General features: G+C 30.9%; 2 protein-coding genes across 3 annotated transcripts in view; one reads left to right on the top strand and one right to left on the bottom strand.

Annotated features, from left to right (window-relative positions):
- The window catches only part of LOC139528499 (uncharacterized), a 26,365-nt gene extending 13,676 nt beyond the window's left edge, over positions 1-12,689 (bottom strand). For both annotated transcript variants that reach the window (XM_071324512.1, XM_071324513.1), the window contains exons 1-5: positions 12,510-12,689; positions 8,750-9,118; positions 8,244-8,372; positions 6,422-6,576; positions 140-358 (exon numbers count right to left, since the gene is read on the bottom strand). In XM_071324512.1, the coding sequence (XP_071180613.1) occupies positions 140-358; positions 6,422-6,576; positions 8,244-8,372; positions 8,750-9,118; positions 12,510-12,528 (891 nt within the window). In that variant the 5' untranslated portion in view covers positions 12,529-12,689. The remainder of the gene's footprint in view (positions 1-139; positions 359-6,421; positions 6,577-8,243; positions 8,373-8,749; positions 9,119-12,509) is intronic.
- LOC139528500 (serine/threonine-protein phosphatase PP1-gamma catalytic subunit A) lies at positions 12,680-21,349 on the top strand. The gene is made up of 7 exons (XM_071324517.1): positions 12,680-13,097; positions 14,872-15,003; positions 15,669-15,899; positions 16,992-17,096; positions 18,377-18,600; positions 19,241-19,375; positions 19,881-21,349. Exons 1-7 carry the CDS (start codon positions 13,043-13,045, stop codon positions 19,983-19,985), a joined length of 987 nt encoding a protein of 328 aa, XP_071180618.1. The 5' UTR covers positions 12,680-13,042; the 3' UTR covers positions 19,986-21,349.
- The last annotated feature ends 1,712 nt before the right edge of the window (positions 21,350-23,061 follow it).

Genomic DNA, 23,061 nt, shown 5'->3' on the forward strand with positions numbered 1-23,061 from the left:
TCATACAAGTTCTGGTGGATGACAATAAGATGTAAGTTCAAATTGCAATGATAAAGAATATAATCAAACTAAACCATAAAATATATTCCATTAAATTCAGTTTTCCAAAATATTTAAAGTATTCAGTATTGTAACAGACCTGTAAACATTCCAGAGGTTCTGTCCTTCTTATAGACCAATGCATCCAAGTCCTTCCCCCATTATCTCGTTCAATCCCATCATGCTCTTCTGGACGGAAAGATCTTGCTGAGGTCAATAGTTCAAAATGTTTGATATGATCAAGACGACACGCCCACATACATGGCGTCAATCCATCTTTGTCTCGTACATTTACATCCGCCTGGTTGGCTATCAAGTACTAAAAACATAAGATATATGTCGTGTAATTATAGAAAAAACATAAGATATATGTCGTGTAATTAAAGAAAAACATAAGATATATGTCGTGTAATTAAAGAAAAACATAAGATATATGTTGTGTAATTAAAGAAAAACATAAGATATATGTCGTGTAATTAAAGAAAAAACATAAGATATATGTCGTGTAATTAAAGAAAAACATAAGATATATGTCGTGTAATTAAAGAAAAAACATAAGATATATGTCGTGTAATTAAAGTAAGATATATGTCGTGTAATTAAAGTAAGATATATGTCGTGTAATTAAAGTAAGATATATGTCGTGTAATTAAAGTAAGATATATGTCATGTAATTAAAGAAAAAACAAGATATATGTCGTGTAATTAAAGTAAGATATAATAGTATTCAAGAAATACAATTATAAATATTTTGAAAACAAAATTATTCATATATGTCATGTAATTAAAGTAAGATATATGTCGTGTTACTGTAACTGGCGTGTAATTAAAGTAAGATATATGTCGTGTAATTAAAGAAAAAAATTAAAACAACAAATGTTTCAAATCTACACAATTCATGATCTAGATTTTCTTCTAATCTGAGTCATTTAAACCATATATAAATATTAAAAACTATATTTTCAAAGAACATGTTTATACCCTATTAAATGGAGACTGAAAGCTAAGACACAGAAGTTAACATTTATAGGTCACAGTAAAGTGATTGTATAGCCCTCAACAATGAGCATAGCCCCTACTGATAGTCAGCTATAAACCTGTTTTTGTTCGATGTTTTTTGTTACTTTGAGCATTTGGAAAGATGGTGTTCTTCTGTTTGATCATTCAAATATTTATGCTCACTAAATGATCTATCTTTTGTTTCAAACTGTTTGTTGTCCAAATTAGAGATGTATCATGGTTAGTTTAACCATATTTATTTATAGTGGGTTGGGAAAAAAGTTTTGCAACTGATATTAAATTATTAATCCCTTTCCACTTTGTCTCATAGTTATTTGTGTTGTTGGTTTGCTGTCACATTGCTATATACACAACATCTCCTTTTATTCATATCATCTTATATAAACTTTTGCAGTACATGTATAACATTCAGTCATTCAAAGGAGTATGTTCGATAAGGTCCTAAAATGGCCCCCTTTTTTAGCGTAAATTTCAAATTCGGATTTATTTACCAATATTACGATAAATTATAGCTTATACATTGACTAGATAGGATATAAGCCATTTTATTGAAAATTTTACGTTTCTGCGTTTCATTATGACGTCACAAGTTGTACTCATATTGACTTTTCACGAAAAAAATCAATGAAAAGGTGTAAATTTCTATAGATTATTGGACAGGAAACATAGAGCGCATACGTCGACAACAAAGATCTTTTAAAATAATGTTTGTGAAGACATTTCACATGTCTTATTTGAATATTAAGCTTGTCGACGCATGCGCTCTATGTTTCCTGGTGCTTTATTTGGTTGAAATCCAGCTGATTTTGTCAAATTTCACAAAAATCTCTTATCTTGACCTTTTTGGGGATGTAAAAATCAATGTGTTAGAATTAAACTTTGACAAATACAGTTCTGTTTAACTTTCTCACATGTCTTTAAGGCAACTTAAAGCATTTATTGTCTTGTAACTATGAACTTTATAATTTGGGCCAAATATGGCCCTTACCGAACTTACTCCTTTTATGTATACCATCACAAATTAAAGGTTTTACAGAATTTTAATTTAAAAAAAAAGAAATTTGAAAGTTTTAGAAGTCAATTACAAACTGCAATATGATCAGAATGAATTCAATTGAATACTCATAAAATGTTCACCTTAACATGGTATGATTGATTATCATATATAAGCTGTTGTTATTTACATTCAAAGGCTAAAATGATAAAATTGAATTTTGAATTTCTGTTAAGCACTGATAAATTTTAAACATACAAAACACTGCCAGTTATATTTCTATTATAACATTTATTAAATATATACAGACTTGTGACATGGATAAATAAACTTTTAATTAATCATGGATTTATTAATCTACACTTGTAATATTATTTAATGGGGCTTTAAATACCCATAACTTGTGACGGCGCACTGCTGTAATATACCCTTTAGTCCATAACAAATTATGTTTATTAAATTTATAACCTTGTTTTTGTTTAATTTTAACACAAAGCTTGCTTTAAAAGTTACAATAATAAAGATTAAAAATTTATAACCACATTTCGAATTATACAAGAAATGTCTGGTGTTTTATAACACCAAATCCTTTAAACTGTTAACCTCAATGTGTTAATAGTAACAATAAATATGATAGGAGTTTATAACGACCTTGCCTGGCTATACAGCCCTCCCACTGTCAGTTACAATAGCGAATCACCTTGTCAATGGGATTTAAATTAATAATCACACCATCAGTTTCTTATTAGGCAACAAACAACATGAACAAGAACAACATTGTCAATGGGGTGCATTGGTTTTCTGCATTATTTTCTACCAATACAATGGCTTACTTTTAAGTCTTTTAAATAACAGTTTAACGACAATTACATTAATTTCAAATCAATAAATATTTCTTAAACCTCAATTATTTATATTTCAAAAAAATTTATTATCAGATTTTAATTCACAGTTTGGTTGTTAGGTGTATAATTTTTATAACAATAACATTTCATGTACACATAATTTTATTATAAGTGAATTAGATTAGATTAGATAATTTAATTTAATCATAAAAGAGAAGTACCAGCTAATTTCATTATACTACAAAGAGGATAAATATAGAAAGCAAATTGAGAAAAATTCTCATGCAAAAAATTAGTAAAGATTAAACTCAATTAATTGAGGTGACCAAAGTTTTTGCCTTGAGCCATGTACGTCTGCTATAAGTGACACTATCAATCCTCTATGACATAAAATGAACCTAGGCCATACCATAGAACTTTTAGCATAACAAATTATTTCGCAAGTCTTATAGGAGGGTGGTAATGGGGGTACCTTCATGACGAATGATGGTAAAAATTCTTGCCAAATGAAGTTATTTTTGGTGCATGACGATAAAATGTGCACTTTCTTTTAGATGATAAAAAAATCTAATGATTTTGACGAATCACGTTATTTTTTTCTCCAAAATTAATGGTAACGATAAGTATTTGAGACCTCTGACAAATCAAGATAAGATGATTTTGACAAATGACAGTTAAATCTAATTCATTTTCAAGCTAACTGTAGCCAAAAATGACCCTTTGACACCTGAAGGGAAAGGGCATTACTACACTTTTGTAGCACACATGGAACTATAAAATTGACAAAATTTTGTTTTTTGTCTAATTATCATCAGATCACCATCTATGTACACTAATTAATATACTTTATCAAAAAGAAATTCTTATTTATATAAAAAATTATATCCATCGTCTGTTAACAATGTTAAACAATTACATATCATCATTTAATGAAGATATTTGTCCATTGTCTGATAATATCCGTAATCATACAAATGTCTCTTTGTACGACTTGGTCATTGACATGGTTAAACACTTGACACAAATAGTACCATTTAAATACTATAATTATAAGACCATATCTATCTCAAGGTTTAAATACAGTACACCTGCGCTAATTCAAATATCATAGCCAGCAAAATACATTTTTGGCTTGATATTCATAATTCATTTGAGATGAACATAATGTTTTATAAACTTTGATAAGATTCCAAACTATTAACATATACATGAATTTGTTTTGAAAAGTTTACTTTTACCTATTGAGCTAATAAAACTTCTGATTGAAAGTACCAAAACAATATATATCTGGCATTTTTCCAAAGGTAAACTGGTTGAAATTTTACTTTTATCTTTTTAAATGTCATTGAACATTGGACAAAATAAACATAACAATTCTCAAACTTTCAAGTTGTCCCCTTCAGATTCCTTACATAGAAAATCATACCTTTTGTGTAATACTTTACAAATAAACAACATTCAACATCTTTTCATATGTATTTACATCACATTACGTGTATTTAATGGCTTACATTACATGCATTTTACAAGAGATTTAAATCTTTAGGCAATTGAATAAATACCGGTTTTTAAGTAGAGTTATCAAAACTTGAGATGATTTGTTTATTTGTTACGAAAAGTATTTCCGTTTGTGACATTTTTTCCCATACAATAGCTACTCATGCTACTTAACCATGTTGACAAGTAGTACTGTACCGGTACTTTACTTCTTCACATATATTTTGTACATTTTTAACATCATTTTTACAAAATTTACAAAGGACTTTACTGTAAATTGAATGAAAAAATTAACATATTCAAGCATTTTTTAAACCAAACACAGGTACCAAGACATATTTACTTGTAACATATGAAGCAAAATTTATAAATCAAAGAGCTAATTGCTCTGAGGTGGAAGAAGATGCATAAAAGGACTTAAGGTAACTTGAATTATAGGAAAAGCAAACCAATCAACCCTGCCTGCTTTGTCCCATTATTGCTTTTGAAGAAAAAATTACGTCAAAAGCAAAACAGGGCAAACCGACCTGATACCAAATTCACACATGCATACTACAAAAATCTACATTAAAAAATATCTGGTTTAAACAAGAAAACAAATCAATTTATAAAATAAAAATAAAAATTGGTGTCAAGGAATGGCACGGAAGTTGTAATGAAATTGTAATTCAATGAAAAGGATACAGCATACAACCTGGTAACAGTTCAACGATTATACAGCCAGCAGTGAAGGCTTTCAGAAGACTTGAAGTCTTCTTCCACCAAAAATCATTTTGGATTAGACCAATGAACACAATTGACTGATTAGATCGACTTACTTTTGCTATGAATCCTATGATTGTCCAATGACAAATAATTGATGAACTTCTGATATGACAAGAACAAATTCAACAATACATCAATCAGGTTCTACAAAGTGTGTGAAACAGGATATGGGACTCTAGATTTGGTTTGTCTCCGGGCAATGAGAGTATGCTTGGTAGAGGCAGAAATCTTCCTATGCGAACATGTAAAGACCCAGCTAAGAGTTTTAGCTGTGTATTGTATCAAAATCATCCAAATCATTGCATTGAATGGATGTAACCTCAGCATACATCTTACTGTTGGATGGATGAAATTCAGATGATCACAATCCTATACCCAATTCTGACAGCAAATGTTTCATTTTGGAACATTTGTTTGTTAGTACATGTATAGGTACTCAAAAACATCAAATATACTATGTTTTGTCAGAATGCATTTAGCTGGATTTCCTTTACATATATGCTCTCGATGCTGAATGGTTTAGATGGCGTTGTGACACCTATTAAGAGCTCGAGGCAATGCCTTCCAAATAAAAAAGAAATAAAGTAAAATTGAGAATGGAAATTGTTAATATCAAAGAGACAACCCCTTAACACCCAGTTTACCAAATATTGCTATATAATTTGCGAAAGCAAATTTACAGATCTAACATTGTTGGGTTGATGTTTAGACGAGTTGTATATATATATATATAAACAAACATCAACAAGGCGTAATCCAGTCTTTAACTCTATGAAGTTTCTTGGCTAATTCTCATCTTAGGACCCTTTGATGAGATTGAAGCAGAAAATTCCTATTTTCATTTTCAAAAATTGTACATGCAGTATTTATCATCAATCATTATTACAGATTTACTTTAAACCCCCTATTCTGTTAATGACAAATATAATAAAATGTTACAGCAGTTTTTCGCAAACCACAAACATCGATCCCATAAAAGAAGATGGTTGTTGCTTACTTCCATATCAAAACAGGAAATAGAATAAAAACAACAAAATTGAGAATGGAAATGGGGACTGTGTCAAAGAGACAACAACTCGACCATAGAACAGACAACAGCAGAAGGTCACCAATAGGTCTTCAATGCAGCAAAAACTCCCACACACGGAGTTGTCCTTCAGTTGGCCTATAAACAAATATACATACTAGTTCAGTGATAATGTATTCCTTTACATTGTATTATCCTTGTCCGAGACTTAACAAATCTAGTATCATAATTTACCTTAAGACATTCTGTTGTCTTTGTAGTTACAGCCCAATGTATGGGTGCTCTCCCTTGGGTATCTTGTATAGTAAAATCTCCCCCACACTGTAGCAACAAACTTAGTCCTACATGATTTCCATCATGGCAAGCTTGGTGTAAGGCAGTTGACCCATCTGAAATTACATATAAGTTTATGATTACATTTCACTTAATCAATATGACCCAATACATGCATTATGTGTTTGTTTACGCCTTTGTGTAAAATTAACCATTTACAAACTTCAGTCTTACAACATGGACACAAAAATATTCCATTTGAAAAAAATTAAAGGCATATGGTACCTGGTAAAACATAAACAGAAAGCTGGTAACAACATTTAAATAGAACTTGTGAATATGTTTATCGTACAGATTTTTCTTCAAATTTAATATGCAAAGCCTACTTCATATCATAGAGTGTTTGGGTTCTCCAATAATTCTGATGAACCATAAGGTACCGATTATCAGGTTGTCTGCATATTCATGAATGATATTGATATATATCTAGTGAGCATAGTGAACTAGTTCAAAAAGGCTTCAAATTGTGTCAAGCAGCTTATATTTTTACAATTTGAATACATTGGACAGCCAGAAAATCAATTTATCAGGTTGCATTTGTGTTTTTTTGCATACTAGAAACAAGTACTAGTGTTTTCTTTGCTTCACAAGCAAACCAGAGGATTCCTCAGAACAAACTTATCAACATCGGTCCATACATTATGACCTCGCTGTTATGACCAGGTCAAATTATATGGACGGGTCAACGAATTTGACGTCACAAAGCTGTGATATGCATTTTATTTAGAGCTGAACAGAGTTTTAAAGGCAGAGGGAAGACAGATAAGAAATTTAATAAAGAGCTTAGAAGAGTGATAAAGACAGTGGGGTGACCCATAATGCATTATCACAATAACGGTTTACAAGATGTGTTCAGAAAATGCACAGGTTCAATTTCATGAAATGGTGTATGATTATCAATCAATGCTTATATATAACCTGTAATGTCATAGAAAGAAACAAACTACTACTAGACCCTTGTATTTTTAATTGATGAAAGCATTCGGCTAATATTTAGTGACATGTCCGCAAGTGTAATCATGGTTGTTTTCAAATGCATTGATCAGAAGTTTATTACCCTTTGGCTTAAACTATCACTCCTATCACTGCAGGGTTGGCAAAAACCCGGGTTATATGAGTATTGCCCAGCCCAGTGGGAAGCTATGGATGATTTTTGCTTGAAGGTCTATCTGAAATCACAGCATTTCATACATGCAACATGTGCAGTACAAAAAAGAATTTTCTGAATAAATCAAAATTATAGACCAAAGATGCATCAAGAATTTCAAGAATGTAAAATTTTGTACATAATAAACTGAAAACCAATGAACACTGTGACATATCATTTTCACATCAAAAGTTTAAAAGTAATCAAAATTAATGTCCTTTCATTGCTCTATAAGGTCATGCATATGGATACATAAATCATATTGCAATAAAATATCTTTTTCTTACTGTTTGACCCACTGGAGACTCGCCTTCAAAAATCCTTAATGAAAACCGTATGTATGCTATTCAAAATTTTATGAGAGTTTCAAATGTGGGATTAATCATGTTAATATACCGGAATTACCGACACAGCAATTAAGTACAGCCTAACATGCCTTTACAATTTTAATACTCTGTTTTGTAAATACATGTTCGTAGCTACATATGAGTGCATTTTGATCATTATAATGTACATATTTATAAATTATTTCATAAAATACCATGAATACAGTTGTAATTGTTTTGTTTTACTTACCATGTGCCGAAGTGTTTACTTCACAGCTATTTTCCAATAAGTGATGTAAAATTTCCATGTGTTTAAAATGTATAGCATAATATAAAGGTGTACGTCCAGTGCCATCTCTTTCCTCAACATGTGATGGATCTTAAATTAGATATTTAAAACATTATAAAATTATAAGCTCACCATGTTATTAGAAGAAAATAGGTATCTGTTTGCATTACCATGATAACTGGTACAGGTAAAATAGATGGAAACAAGAGTTATCTCCCATAGCTATATAGTGTTTCTAATTGTTTGTCTTCAATAGTTGCATTTACTTTTCATAAAAATGTACTTTTACTCTTCTATGCTACTGATAAGAACCACCTGAATTCATTTTTGTTTTAATATAAAGCATTTGTGAGATGTTTATTGATTGTATAGAAAAGTACCACCTATAGCTACAAATAAGAATATACCAGTCAACATAATTAAGATAATGAAACCCCTGCTACACATTATAGAAACTTAATATTTACCATCAGCTATTAACTCTTTTACAGTGTGATAATCTCCTTGTTTTGTAGCATCAATCAGGGGAGGTAACACAGTTATGTTCATACTTTCGTCTGTCCGGACACCAGTTATATTTTTTATACTGTCTAAGTTTAGCCATTTCCATTGAAATTTATCTGGTGCATCCACAAAAGGTGTCATAGGACTTAATCCTCTTGCAGTTAAAGATAAAGTTGTTACATTTTTGTCTTGTGATCGATTTTGCAGCTGGCGATAGTATTTCTGTAACTGTAACAGTGCTAAATTTAGAACATCCCTGAGTTCTGCACATTCTGATTCCTCATTCAGCTTCAGGAGAAATTCATGTAAGAAGGCAGCAGCCTTTTGAAAATCTATAAATAAAAGAATAATTTTTGTAACTATTACAGCGTTTCAATTAAAAAAAAACAACAATGGCCATGATGAAGCACCATGCATTTTTTCTCATTTTAAGGCAACATGCTCAGACAGCTGTTACATTTGTAACTGTCATTGAGGCTAATTAGCAAAGCATCATAATCATTATAACTTTTTGGTTACAGTTGCCTACATTTTGTAAGATGGATTTCTTTAACTTGACAATCATGTCAAATGGCTTATATTATTTCCATTGATATAGTTGTTTATTCCAGGCTATTGGCTGGTGAAGCCAAATGGGCCAGTTCAATTTTTTATGTATTAAATTTTTCATCTGAGCTTTACATTCATGATGTTAAATACGCATTCAATTCGACACCAAAATATCATGAATATCCTATCTAATTACCATGAGTTTTTTTAAGTTGGGTGCCAATTGTAACCATTTACAGCTGACTATGTATCAAGGGAAGAAATCAAGTCATCAAATACTCAAAAACAAAATGAAAACTTAACATAAACAAAATAATCTTTTACTTACAACACCAACCTGACTCATGTGTACAACATGTACAATGTATATGAATGTAGGACAGAAAGTCACAGGAACATGGCTTGTTGCATTAAATGGCTCCATTGTGTCAAGAATTGTATCCTTACTTAGTATGACTAAAATTTGATGATTTTTTATTTATCAAGGCTTATGAACTATTTCCTAAACTTAACAAGAGTGCACATGCTAAAATATCTCGCCTTCTTTACTAATCATTGATATTATGTCGATAGTCCTAAATATAAAGCTTTATTACAACTGTCACATAAACTTAACATTAACCAAGAAAACTAAACATTGACCAATGAACAATGAAAATGAGGTCAAGGTCAGATGAACCATGCCAGGCAGACAAATACAGCAAACAATTCTTCTATACAACAAATATAGTTGATATATTGCCTATAGTTTAAGAAAAACAAACCAAAACACAAAAACTTAACTTTGACCACTGAACCATGAAAATGAGGTCAAGGTCAGATGACACCTGCCAGCTAGACATGTACACCTTACAATCATTCCATACACCAAATAAAGTAGACCTATTGCATACAGTATAAGAAAAACAGACCAAAACACAAAAAACTAAACTATAACCACTGAACCATGAAAAAATGGGGTCAAGGTCAGATGACAACTGCCAGTTGGACATGTACATGTACACCTCACAGTCTTTCCATACACCAAATATACTAGACCTATTGCTTATAGTATCTGAGATATGGACTTGACCACCAAAACTTAACCTTCACTGATCCATGAAATGAGGTCGAGGTCAAGTGAAAACTGTCGGGCATGAGGACCTTGCAAGGTACACATATACCAAATAAAGTTATCCTATTACTTATAATAAGAGAGAATTTAACATTACAAAAAATCTTAACTTTTTTTCAAGTAGTCACTGAACCTTGAAAATGAGGTCAAGGTCATTGGACATGTGACTGAAGGAAACTTTGTAACATGAGGCATCCATATACAAAGTATGAAGCATCCACCTTCTAAATTATAAAGCTTTTAAGAAGTTAGCTAACACCGCCTCTGTAGGATCACTATCCCAATGTTGAACTTTCTGTGACAAAAGTAGCAGGCTCGACAAAAATGAATATAAATATGTAATAAAAAGAAAATATTTCAAGATCTCTCTTCTACATCACCCTGTATCAGCAGTACAGCCGATATAGGTACTAATCCTTTTTTTTTTTTTACCTTACACGGTAACGAAAATCTTTGTTTTGCTTAATCATGTTTATCAATATTCAATATACATTTCTCAACATTTGAAATTCCTGCTCCAAAATAATTTTTGCATCAATATTTTCCTATTTGTGAAACAACTTTGATACATGTATTCTAATAAGAACAATTAACATGATTAAGTAAATGCGCAAAAAGTTGTGAATGCCAACACCAACTTTCAATTTCGATACAGTTGTCGAGACATTTACATGTTTTATCTGAAAGAAAGCTAATACAGGGCAAAAGTAATAGTTACCAATCAAAACCTACCTGTGATTACTCATTCTTTTAAATTTTTTGGGTAATAAACGAGTATGAAAATAAAGTTTTTGTGTACGGTGTACAGCAACTTAACTATGCACCGTACAGAAGGATTTTTGTGGTCAGCTAAACACCATACACAATGCTTCTTTTCGGAATAAAATATTGAAAAATAACATATGCATGAAAGATTTCAATGCCAATTATTGAAGCAGCTATACTTATCACACATAAACAGTGGCCTTCTATCAGAAAAGAGTTGCAATGAATATAGAATCATATTGGATGAGACTAGCGCCAACTTCTTTGACAAGTATTTTCACATGTTTTCAGTAATTGTTCTTGTTTTGGGAAAATAGTGAGACATCTCTAATCATCAACTTACGACCAAATCATTTCTTAAAACAACAATTATGTTAAGATTGAAGTACACATTGATATTATGTGAACAAAACAAAGATTTTCCTTACCATGTAAGGTCAAAATCACTAATGCTTGCTTGGTTAGTACCTACATGTATATCTGTTGTACGATGATACACGGTGTACATGTTATATATATATATATATATATATATACATGTATTCAAACAATTGTCAACAAATTATTTGTGACTTTATGTCCTGTGACTTTCGTTCGATTTACCTTACGTATACATTTACGTCATGAAATTTTAACAACTTTTTTTTCAATAGGGAACTAAACATAAAAAATGAGATATATAAAACTTAATAAATAATTAAAAATTGAACTCGGGACCCTTGTAAAAAAAAAATAAGTCTGTGATATCACACTTTAATTTAAACTGTAATTGGGGCGTCTTGATTGACAAATAAAAAAAAATTGTTTTTGATGTTATATTCAGGGAAAATATGCACGAGTTAAAAAACCGTATACATGTACATGAATAATACACTTTAATCTCAATCTTATTAATATTAAAAACAAAAGTTTATATGACAACTTGATCTTCAATGATCTTTACACATCAAATTTGAAAAAAATGAATAAAAAAAATATACAGCAATAAATGAGATATTAGTTATCTGGAAAAAAATTGATGAAGAACAAGGCTGAACATGCTGTTGTGAGGCACAGAATTGGGTCAAAATTCTAATTTGGTTACCTCAATTACTACAATATATGACCAGCTTTGTTTAACAGTTTAATCATCAGAAAACACTCTTATTAAACATATCTATCACATGCTTTTGCTAAATGGTATGAAATTTAATACTGCATGCAGTCAATTATGTTGTTCACAGTTTATTTATTGTTGTTATTTTGTCAACAACTTAAATGAGCTAGTATACTACTAGGTACGGTGCAAAACTAACCTTTTCGTTTTATAGTCATGATCCAAGTATAGTAAATTGAGCTGTATGAAAGTATAATTTAAACTGCGAAGGACTGGGGGAATTCTGCGTATCCATTTGTATACAAGTTTTCATCAAAACATGTTCACCCCATTGTTGGTGCCCTTCGCCGCCATTAGTTTACAAATCCCATCATGCAACGGGTCTGTATCCAGACAGAATTAACTTCTCTGACTTTCATTAAAAGTATTAATTATGTGAAATACTCATTTGAAATTTTCATAAAGTTTAATAAAATCTAGCTCAATCACGATTTAACATTTGTTTTTTTTCTACAATTTCTGGTGAATATAAAATATAGTCCCTAATATTTAATGTAGTTAAGAGCCGAATTACTACTCAATGCGTGATAATTTCATACGCATCTTGACGACCGCCATTTTAATACTTCTGAAATATTGGAGGGGGATCAAACAAAATCCGCAATCATCCGGCTGTTGGGGTCATCTAAATTTTTGAAAACATCGTAGACCTCAGGACAAGTCTTCTTTGTAATGGCAGACACTGATAAATTAAATATAGATAGCATAATAGCAAGATTATTAGAAGGTAAGTAGTAGCTTCCGTCCCCAAACAATATATTTACGATTCTCCGTTGACTAGGAGGAGACGATCGCCGGATAGTTCATATAGAATTAGCAATACAATTTTGCAATTGAAAATTGTGATATGTGAACTTTCGAAAGAAAGTATAAACCCGTTATTGAGACGCGAAATCCAACAGTTTCTGACGTATTCTTAATTTCTTAGTCCAAGAGTTCTTGCAAAGAATTGCACCTGTTGACACAGGTCTGCATAAACCAATAGTATATATTGAGTCATAAGTCATAATTTTGAATTAACAAAAGATAGTTGTAATACCTAATAAGTTATGATAGGCATTTATGTTTTAAATGTGTTCTGGGATAGGGAGGTCAACCAAATATGAAATAAAGTCTATACAGTGTGCATAACATTAAAATTGAATTTGTGTGGGTCTCATTGGGGTCAAAGCGTGACGCGGAATTCAGAGTTTTCGAAAATGGTCGGTCAAAATGAGGCTCCGACCAGTATTTTGAAAGCTAGTGCCTTTTTTATTGGTAATTAGTTGTACTGTAATTAGTTGTACTGCAACTAATTCCAGTACGTGCTTACATCTGCATGAAATGTACCTGCTGTTAATATCCGGTACTGGACTACTGGTTTCCGATTATAAACAAACTGAAACCGAAGTGGCAATCCACACGTGGCCTGTTAAATTTGTTCATGTAGCCATCCCAGCAAACAATCGCTGATTGAACCCTTCGATGGAGATAACATAAAAAATTATACTGAGAAACTAACCATGATGAAATGGATAGTGAAGATGACTTAAAATAGAAACAAGCAGATAGTTAAAGTTATCAAAGGTATCAGGATTATAATTTGGTACGCCAAACGCGCGTTTCGTCTACATAAGACTCTGACGCTCATATCAAATATTTATTTATAAAGCCAAACAAGTACAGAACTGTTCCTTTATTGTTAATTTGTCTGTGGCTGTGAAAAATAAAACTAATAATATAATAATAAAGTTATTTTTCGATAAATGTTATTTTTTTATTTCAGGATAAAATTGACAAATTTTTTCATGACTGGTTTAAATTTTGTAGAACTGACAAATAATCTTGCTTTGTCGGTCCTATGAACGACGGATCAAAAAACATTTTCGCAAACTCTGTTGATTGCCAAATTTTGTAAACGTGAAAGTCAAATTATTGTGGTGGGAAAAAAAATCTAGCTTGACACAGGAAATTACATAAAAATGAGGATTGCCTTCGCACATCGTGTTAGCAAGATTCAGGAATCAAATAAAACATTTAGCGGGATCTGGGATCAGAACCCCCAATGAGACCCCCTGGTCTAGTTCACAACATCAATTGCTACAGGGCTGAGGGCCTGAGTTCAGTTTTGACTCTGGTGCTGAAACTATCAGTACATCAGTAGATTGATAGTCACCTTGCATCTCTGGTATCCAGACCACAGGCACTTGTTTCTATTCATGGGAAGGTCTACTAGCCATATTAATAGAAGGTGGCTAACAAAACTTTTTGTAGGTTAAACCGTTTCTGCTTAGAATGCTTATTCTATTAAAGCTTTTAAGTTCATGCAAAAAAATCCTTACCTTTCATGTATATGAATCAATTCATTTAATATTTTGTTTTAACACTGAACAAATTTTATATCCCTCACAGTGCTCCTCTTCACAGTAATCAAACTATAATTCACTAAACCATGACGAAAATTTGAAATACCAACATTTAAATGTACATGTATTTACTATCGAACAAATTATCTTTTATAGTGAGAGGATCAAGACCAGGGAAAAATGTACAACTGACAGAATCAGAAATAAGAGGACTTTGTCTCAAGTCAAGAGAAATATTTCTAAGTCAACCAATTCTTTTAGAACTAGAAGCTCCTTTGAAGATATGTGGTAAGTGGAATAATCAGAGTTTCATTATTATGCATTGAAAAGAAGGTTATTGATATATAAAAACCTTACAACAATGGGCCGGGCTTATTCACATAAAAAGGGTCACAATTTATTAATTTAAACACTGACTGAACCATGTTTAAAGAGTCTTCCTACAATTGCATTATTGCTTCTTGTTAACATTTAAAAAAATGTATTGTAATTATGTGCATCTTTGTACCCTTTTATGATTCCTTATTCATCATCTTTATGTTCAAAACCTTTTCAGCAAATCTACTTGAAAAGAAAAATCGTTCATAAGTCAAACACAGCTGAGATACTTCAGAAATATACAGATGAAAACTAGTACACAAAACTATTCAAGTGATTAAATAATGCATGCTAGTTTAAATGATGATCCTTGAATCTTTCTTGATGTCCTACTTCAGATCAAAACAAAATCACATTGAAAATCCATGTATTTAGCTGTCAAATGTTTGATATATTTTTCTGAGCTGTATTATAATGGTACAGTTCATTTAAATTAAGAAGAAATAAACCATTAGTTATGATGATTCTAGATATTTTGCTTGTTTACAGGGTTATATATGATTTTGAATTTTCTTGTATTTTATTGCTGAACATACATGTATTACTTTTCTTAAATACAAATTGTTCTGTTTTAGGTGATATACATGGACAGTATTATGATTTACTACGATTGTTTGAATATGGTGGGTTCCCACCAGAGAGTAACTATCTCTTCCTAGGAGATTACGTAGACAGAGGAAAACAGTCACTGGAAACTATATGTCTCCTTCTGGCATATAAAATCAAATACCCTGAAAATTTCTTCTTACTCAGAGGCAATCATGAATGTGCTAGTATAAACAGAATCTATGGATTTTATGATGAATGTAAGTGAAAGGAAGATTTTTAATAAGGCCGAGAAAAAAAAGATCGATGTTTCCGGTAACCCGACCGACCCTGTTTTTTAGCCCCCGACCCTAACTTTTTTATTGGATCTTCAAAAAAAAAAAAAAAAATTGTATCAACCGACCCCGTTTTTGACACAGGCTTCTGATAGATGACATAATATTTTTTCTCTCTTGCTTCTACTTGCATAGAAAGCCAGTAAAACATTTTATTAATGTCAAAAGGTATTCCAAATAGGTTAAAATTCAAGAAATTTGCACAGCAGGTGCTTCAAAAACATTGCAAATGGCACACTTCCGGTTTTTGAAACTAATTACGGATCCGGACTTGGAAAAACCATGATAATTTTCCGGATTTCATTTACGATGTCCAAAAAAAAAAAAGAATTCCGACCTACCGACCCTATTTTTCAAAATGATGTTACCGGAAACACATATCTTTTTTTTTTAGGCCTAAGAATTAAAATTGATTAAACTAGAAATAATGAGAGACATCTTGAAAAACGTATACTTCTGGACTCTTAACAAATAAGATTTAAATGCACACATTAGTCTTGTACATTAGCAGGATATAGTGCTGCTGGAATTAAAACAACATGTACATCCTCGAAAGAATATAACTAGTTCTGAGAAATGTCACAATTTCTATTTAGACATTAAGGTGTGCAAACTATATTTCATAGGGACAAAAATAATGTGTTTGATTAACTGTTGATGTTCTGGATATAAAAATTAAACTTAAGTTAACTCAAGGAGTAAAAAAACTACATAATAACTTTAAAAATGTTGGACAGGATACAAATGATTTGTTATAATCTACTGCAAACTTTAAACAGCTTTTATTTTCAAAATTCCAATAAGGGAACATACTTTATATAAAAGTATTATTAGAAGAGGATTTTGTTAACAGAAAGATATTGTTTAAAGGACACACTGAACACAGTCTTGCTATTTCGAGGATATGCCCTTCAGTATTTTGTTATCTAAAAAAACTTCATCTATTGAAAATATAATGAATATTTTGATTTTTTGAAAAGAGATCATCTTTTAATTATAATGTATTGTTCTTTTTAGGTAAACGAAGATACAATATAAAGCTGTGGAAAACATTCACCGACTGTTTCAATTGTTTACCTATTGCTGCAATTATTGACGAGAAAATCTTCTGCTGTCATGGAGGTAGGAATATTTCATTGGTTTTAATATTTTGTTTATTTAAAAAGAAATAGAAAATGTTTAGATGAACAATGACAAGAAATCGCTAGTTTTAATGTCATTGAGTTTGTGTGGATTTCGAGCAAAGAATAGTTTCCATCTTATAAGCAAAAAAACCTATTTCTAACATTCAGGTAAAATTCATCAACAAAACAATCATACAGAGATATGTGATGTTTTTACTTGTTGGTGGAAATTTTTACATTCTCTGCATAAATATTGTTTATATACCACGACAGATGATTGTTTATTTTATAAGCAGTTAGAAGATTAAACGTATTGACTTGTGCTGGGAGATGCCAGAAATTTCAAGTCGCCACTACCATTGAATGTAGAGATCTGATGTTGAAACAAGTATATATGACATGAGATGTGTTGAGAACCCACTACATTGCACTAGGCAGGCTTGGTGACATATCTGACATGAACTTGATTTGTGACTTGTAAGAAATCTTGTTCAAAATATATAAATTATCTATGACCTTTCAGTTACGTAAAATATAGCTGAATCGTAATTGAAGTGCAGAAAACTTGATTCAACAACAATTTTAAATTGTAAGATGGCTACACAGTTAAACGGCCTATCTGAGGCCCTCATTATATAAATCATAAACATGCTGAAAAACAATAATGTCTTCAGACAATGTCAGACTGATACAAGTAACAAGAATAAATATCAGTTGTATAAAAAATTCCAAGAGTAAAATAACAATGGTTGTAAAATCTGAACATGATGAATGAAATATTTGCTATTTGAATTTTAAGCAAACAATAGTCAGTAGTGCTATAACTATCTTATTCTAGAATGTACAATCATACCTGCCAAGTTTTCAAAATGACCATGGGGGTTTTTGCGTGCAAGATGGCTGCCATACTTCTAAAAAACTTTCAAGGGGGCCTTCAAATACAGTGTAATGTTGTTTTTTGGCTTCTTCATACTTTAATAAGCCTCAATTCATTGTAAAATTATTTTTTTTGTTAAAATTGTGGACATAATTGCTCTTTAAAATTTCAAATTGGGAGCCTCCATTGGAAAAATCCCCCGCAAATAGTGACAGCTGGAAGGTATGTACAATTGCATTGATAAGTTGAGTATATCATAATGTGTGTGTGATTAGGCAATTCCAAATAAAAAGTACAAAATATTCAAAATAACAAAATACCATAAAAACTGGTTCCTCAGTCAAAAGATGAACTTTTTTGTAAAACACTAACTTAGATCATTCATTTTGGTTTACTTGTAGGTCTGAGTCCAGATTTACAATCTATGGAACAGATCAGAAGAATAATGAGGCCTACAGATGTACCAGATCAGGGATTATTGTGTGATTTATTATGGTCTGATCCAGACAAGGAAACCATGGGCTGGGGAGAAAATGATAGAGGTGTATCATTCACATTTGGTGCAGAAGTTGTTGCTAAGTTTTTACATAAACATGACCTTGATCTTATATGCAGGGCTCATCAGGTAAGTCACAAAAATATTTCATTAAAAGGTTTTTTTTTCTCAACTCTTGAATGACTTTAATGGCTCATTATGTATTTATTTGATATGAAAGGTTAACTCATTTGGAAAATGTATGGTTTGAAGATTGACTACTTTATGCAGAAATGATTTTCTCAGCACAAGATATCATGCATTTTGAAAGAGCCTAGTTTGGCTTGTTCTTTACAAAGTTCTTTTTAATCTTGTATAATAAATTATAACAAGTATAATTATTTCATACAAGTCTTATAATCGTATCTTACAAAGCTGTACAAAAGTGCATACATAAACTGTATAAATAAAGCAGAGAGAATGAAGATGACCATTTATCTATAGGTCAAAGCTTAGATTTCCATCTCTGAAAAAAACCGATACACAAATTAATTTTCAGTAATAAAATTTACCAAATTGGAATAAACAGTAAATGTACACACAATAGTAGAGAAATAAACATTTATTCACAAAACTGAAGCTAATTGTGTGGTTTTTAATGGCGATTCAAATCGGACACAACATATATAGAAGATTTTATTCAATTGGCCAAAACTGTTTCATCATAGAATTATATAAGAGTAGAACTATTTGATACTTATCTTTTACATCAATATTTTTTTCTTTACAGGTAGTAGAAGATGGATATGAATTCTTTGCCAAAAGACAGCTTGTAACTTTATTCTCTGCTCCAAACTATTGTGGTGAATTTGATAATGCAGGAGCAATGATGAGTGTTGATGAAACTCTAATGTGCTCATTCCAGGTAATGATAAATCTTTAAATCATAAATATTGTATGCACTCTTTATAATGTCTTAAAGTACTTAATGTCATAAGGTACAGTTTATGCATCTCAGTACGTTGGAAATTGTGCAAACTTGATACTTGGATATTTACCTGGTTACACCCTTTTGATCTTTAAAAAAACCAAAACAATATAAATACACATTTTGGTTGAGAATTCAAACCTATTTCTGAGAGAGGTTTGACTGATTGTAAATGACAATGATTGAAAGATTTCCTGGATAAATCTTGGTTCTAAAGCATTAAAGATTTGCTGCTATGAGATTGCCAAAAAAATGGCATTGTACAACACACAAACACAACTGTGAAGAGAAGCCACTGCACTTCTATTATGCTTTATTGTACCTAACTCATCTACACTTGGAAATCCATAGTATGATCTACAAAGCATTCTACTCTTTGGTACTGATACTGTTAATTATTAGAGAATATTAAATAATAGGACAATATCCTTTTTTTCTTCAGATTTTGAAACCAGCCGATAAGAAGAAATTTCCTTATGGTGGATTAAATGCAGGCCGTCCAGTAACACCACCAAGAGGACAGGTCAAAAGTAAAGGGAAAGTGTAATACATTCAAATAAATATGGATAATAAAAAACAGTGCTAAATCACTGTGAACATTTTAATTCAGTGGAAACTTTGTTGGAGATCTCTATGGAAATTATTTCAGAGGTCAAATTTTTAAATATTTCGTGAGTGTGAAAGCTCATTTAAATTAAAGTTCTTTAGGCCAAAGGCAAATAAATTGTGTGTATGTGTGTGAGCTCCATATTGAATGAGTGCCACTTTAAATTACAGTGAACAATGGTGAACCAGTCAATTCTAATTGCAGTTATAAAGTAGCTTTGAGCTACAATTTCTTATATCGTAATCGATTCATATTATCATAAATTGTTAAGGAAATTGTAGCCCAAAGTTAATTCTCATGAAGTGATTGTGATCTGATTTGTACATTCTTTTTTGTGTCCAAATATTTATTGAAAGCATTTGATGTACAGTGTAATATATATGTCATATTTTGTAAATCTACAAATTCTGAAATTATGTGTCAAATTACATTAAAATTATATATTGTAAGAAATAGTGTTTGGTTATAAAAACATGCCTGTAAAATTGTTGTAAATTTGATTTAAAAAACGTAAGTTAACATTTGGTAAGCAACAGGTGTTTTAAAGATTTATATAATCTAGATAAAGAAATGGGTAAAGGGAGGTAATTCAATATTCTTCAGACGTCAAGATGTAAATATTTTGTGTCCATGTCCTGTGTATATAATTTTATATGTAAATATATTTCTCTGAGATTAAAACAGAAGAAATGTAGAATATATCCTTCCCCCTCCAATCTAAATGATGATAGTTTTGTACATTTCTTCTGTTAAAACTTCTATGTTTAGCTACTGTAATTTCTCAAATATAAATTGTGAACATAATTTCAATATTGTTATACTATTCAATTTATTGATTGATTTTGCTCTTCCTGACCTTATCAAATAAATCTGAAACCTGAATTCAATTGTTTAAAATGAAATATGTATTTGTTTACTTTAATCATACTTAATTCACAGCATAAAATAGCAGTTAATCTTAATGACTGTTTTTCTTTAATTTATAAGAAAGTAGTATCATAGGATTATGAAAAAAAAATTGAAATGTTAAAACGTATTCACAGGGTTCAAAAGAATAACAAAAAATAGCTTTGGAATGTTTGTTACATTTTGCCTATACACATGATACAAATCGGAATTGAATGGTATAGTTTATCTATCCACTTTTCAAAGGCTTATAATATTTGATAATTTAATGGCAGTAGTATGTCAGAAAATATCTTTTTATACTTTTTATAATTTGCTTGCAAGCAAAGGTACTGTATCTATGGTAACAGTAAATGACAGGTACAAGAAACATTATGATGATCAAATTATGTTAAAAATTAATAAATTAAGAAAATAAACGGAATATCAAATTATAAAAATATCATTTATCATCTATACACAAGTGCAAAGAGTGTATTAAGAATGCTTATAACTGTATAATTTTTAGTTAAAATATTATTACATTCTTGTCTGATCAAATTTCCAGTTTCATCCTAATACTATTTTTGAACTACCATTAGACGACCCTTTATTTAGGCGATTTAAGTTTAAGAGGTTGTCCTGTACTATTTTTTATTGGAAATTCTCATTGGAAATCTGTGGATAGTAAGAAATAGTACAGGATTTATTTCATTTAGTGTTTCATAGAGCTTGTCATGGTAGGTTCTTTGTCTGTAATTCATAATGGCAACTTTTTTTGTTGCACAGTATACGTTATACTTGGAGAACTTTAAAAAGAAAGAAAAAACAGTTTATTGCTTCGCATGTCAAAACTTGCATCGGTGTGGTAAAATTTCATCTGCTTCCCAAAAAATTCAGCAAGATGTCATAAATGAGAAAGTTGTGATTTGATTTACTTTACTTTGCTTATATTAAGATATAAAGTATTCCTTCATTACAAATTGCTTTCTTTCAGGTGTAATATGCATTCCTAAATTCTTAGACTGTTGCATAACAATGTTATTTGTTGGTTCCTATTTTATTGCACTTGAGGTCATTGATTGTGTGTAGATTTTAATCTTTGGTGTTCTGACTGTTACCTGTTTTAATTTCAAAAACTTGCTATCCTGTCATTGCCTTTGTTTAAATGAAATATAGTTTTTGTCATGTACATGTAGATGCTATTGTGTATAGATACAAATAAATTTTGTAAAAAAAAAATGACGTCTTTTATTTTGAGTTCCGACAAACTGCTCGGGGGGGGGGGAGTTGTAATATCCTTTATGGACTTTATTGTCAATTATCACAGGTGCTGGTTGAGTTGCCTCAGTGTCAAGCTAGTTAATTGTTTCATGGGATCACTTTGTTCCTGTTGTCCAAGTCATGTTTTGGTTTAACTTGTATTGATTCTCCCTCAGCTTGGGAGATTGAAAACATTGTATTCGACACATATGATTGCATTAGAAAGAAGATGTGTGGATGAAGGGGATCACATTCTATAAGTTATGCACACACAACTGTTGAAGGATGCAAAATGCCAAAATTTAATATAAACGTAGTGTACTCTTTATATTGATGGTTGAAAAACTTCTGACCTTTAAGTGGAGTTATTCAATACCAATAGTGAACTAGTTGAGAATGATTTGTAGACCACAAAGGTGTTATTATGATGAATGGTTTGGATCTAAATGCAATTCCACAGTCTAAAAAGGTGATGATCAGATAATAAACACCCTGGATTCTTTAATGAGGGAAAGAATTTGTAATTCAATCATTTGCAGATTTGGAAGCTATACTTCAAATTTCTTGTCTGTTCATTTTATTTGTAAGTAAACAGAGAGTGCATTAACAATTAAAAATCAAGTGGATTATCATTGAATGGCATCTGTTGTAACTTTTGAAAATATCGTTTCTACAAAATTTCTTATGACTAATTGTTACTAAACTAAGACATTCAAATTGAAGATTGTATCCGTCTGTTTCTACTGATGAGCATGTATTTATTGGTTTATATTAGGAAGTTTAGGCAGATTGCAAAAGAGAACTTGTCATACGTCAGGATAAATATATCATATTCTAACCTAACAGTCTGATAAGTCAGTTTTAAGAT

Source organism: Mytilus edulis, chromosome 6 (genome assembly GCF_963676685.1).
Source record: "Mytilus edulis chromosome 6, xbMytEdul2.2, whole genome shotgun sequence".
Lineage (NCBI taxonomy): Eukaryota > Metazoa > Mollusca > Bivalvia > Mytilida > Mytilidae > Mytilus > Mytilus edulis.

Excerpts from the sequence above, each read along its gene's own strand:
- LOC139528500 (XM_071324517.1), top strand. The coding sequence starts at position 13,043 with ATGGCAGACACTGATAAATTAAATATAGATAGCATAATAGCAAGATTA. Across the intron at positions 17,097-18,376 it reads AATCTTCTGCTGTCATGGAG|GTCTGAGTCCAGATTTACAA; the intron begins GTAGGAATATTT and ends GTTTACTTGTAG. Across the intron at positions 18,601-19,240 it reads TTATATGCAGGGCTCATCAG|GTAGTAGAAGATGGATATGA; the intron begins GTAAGTCACAAA and ends TTTTCTTTACAG.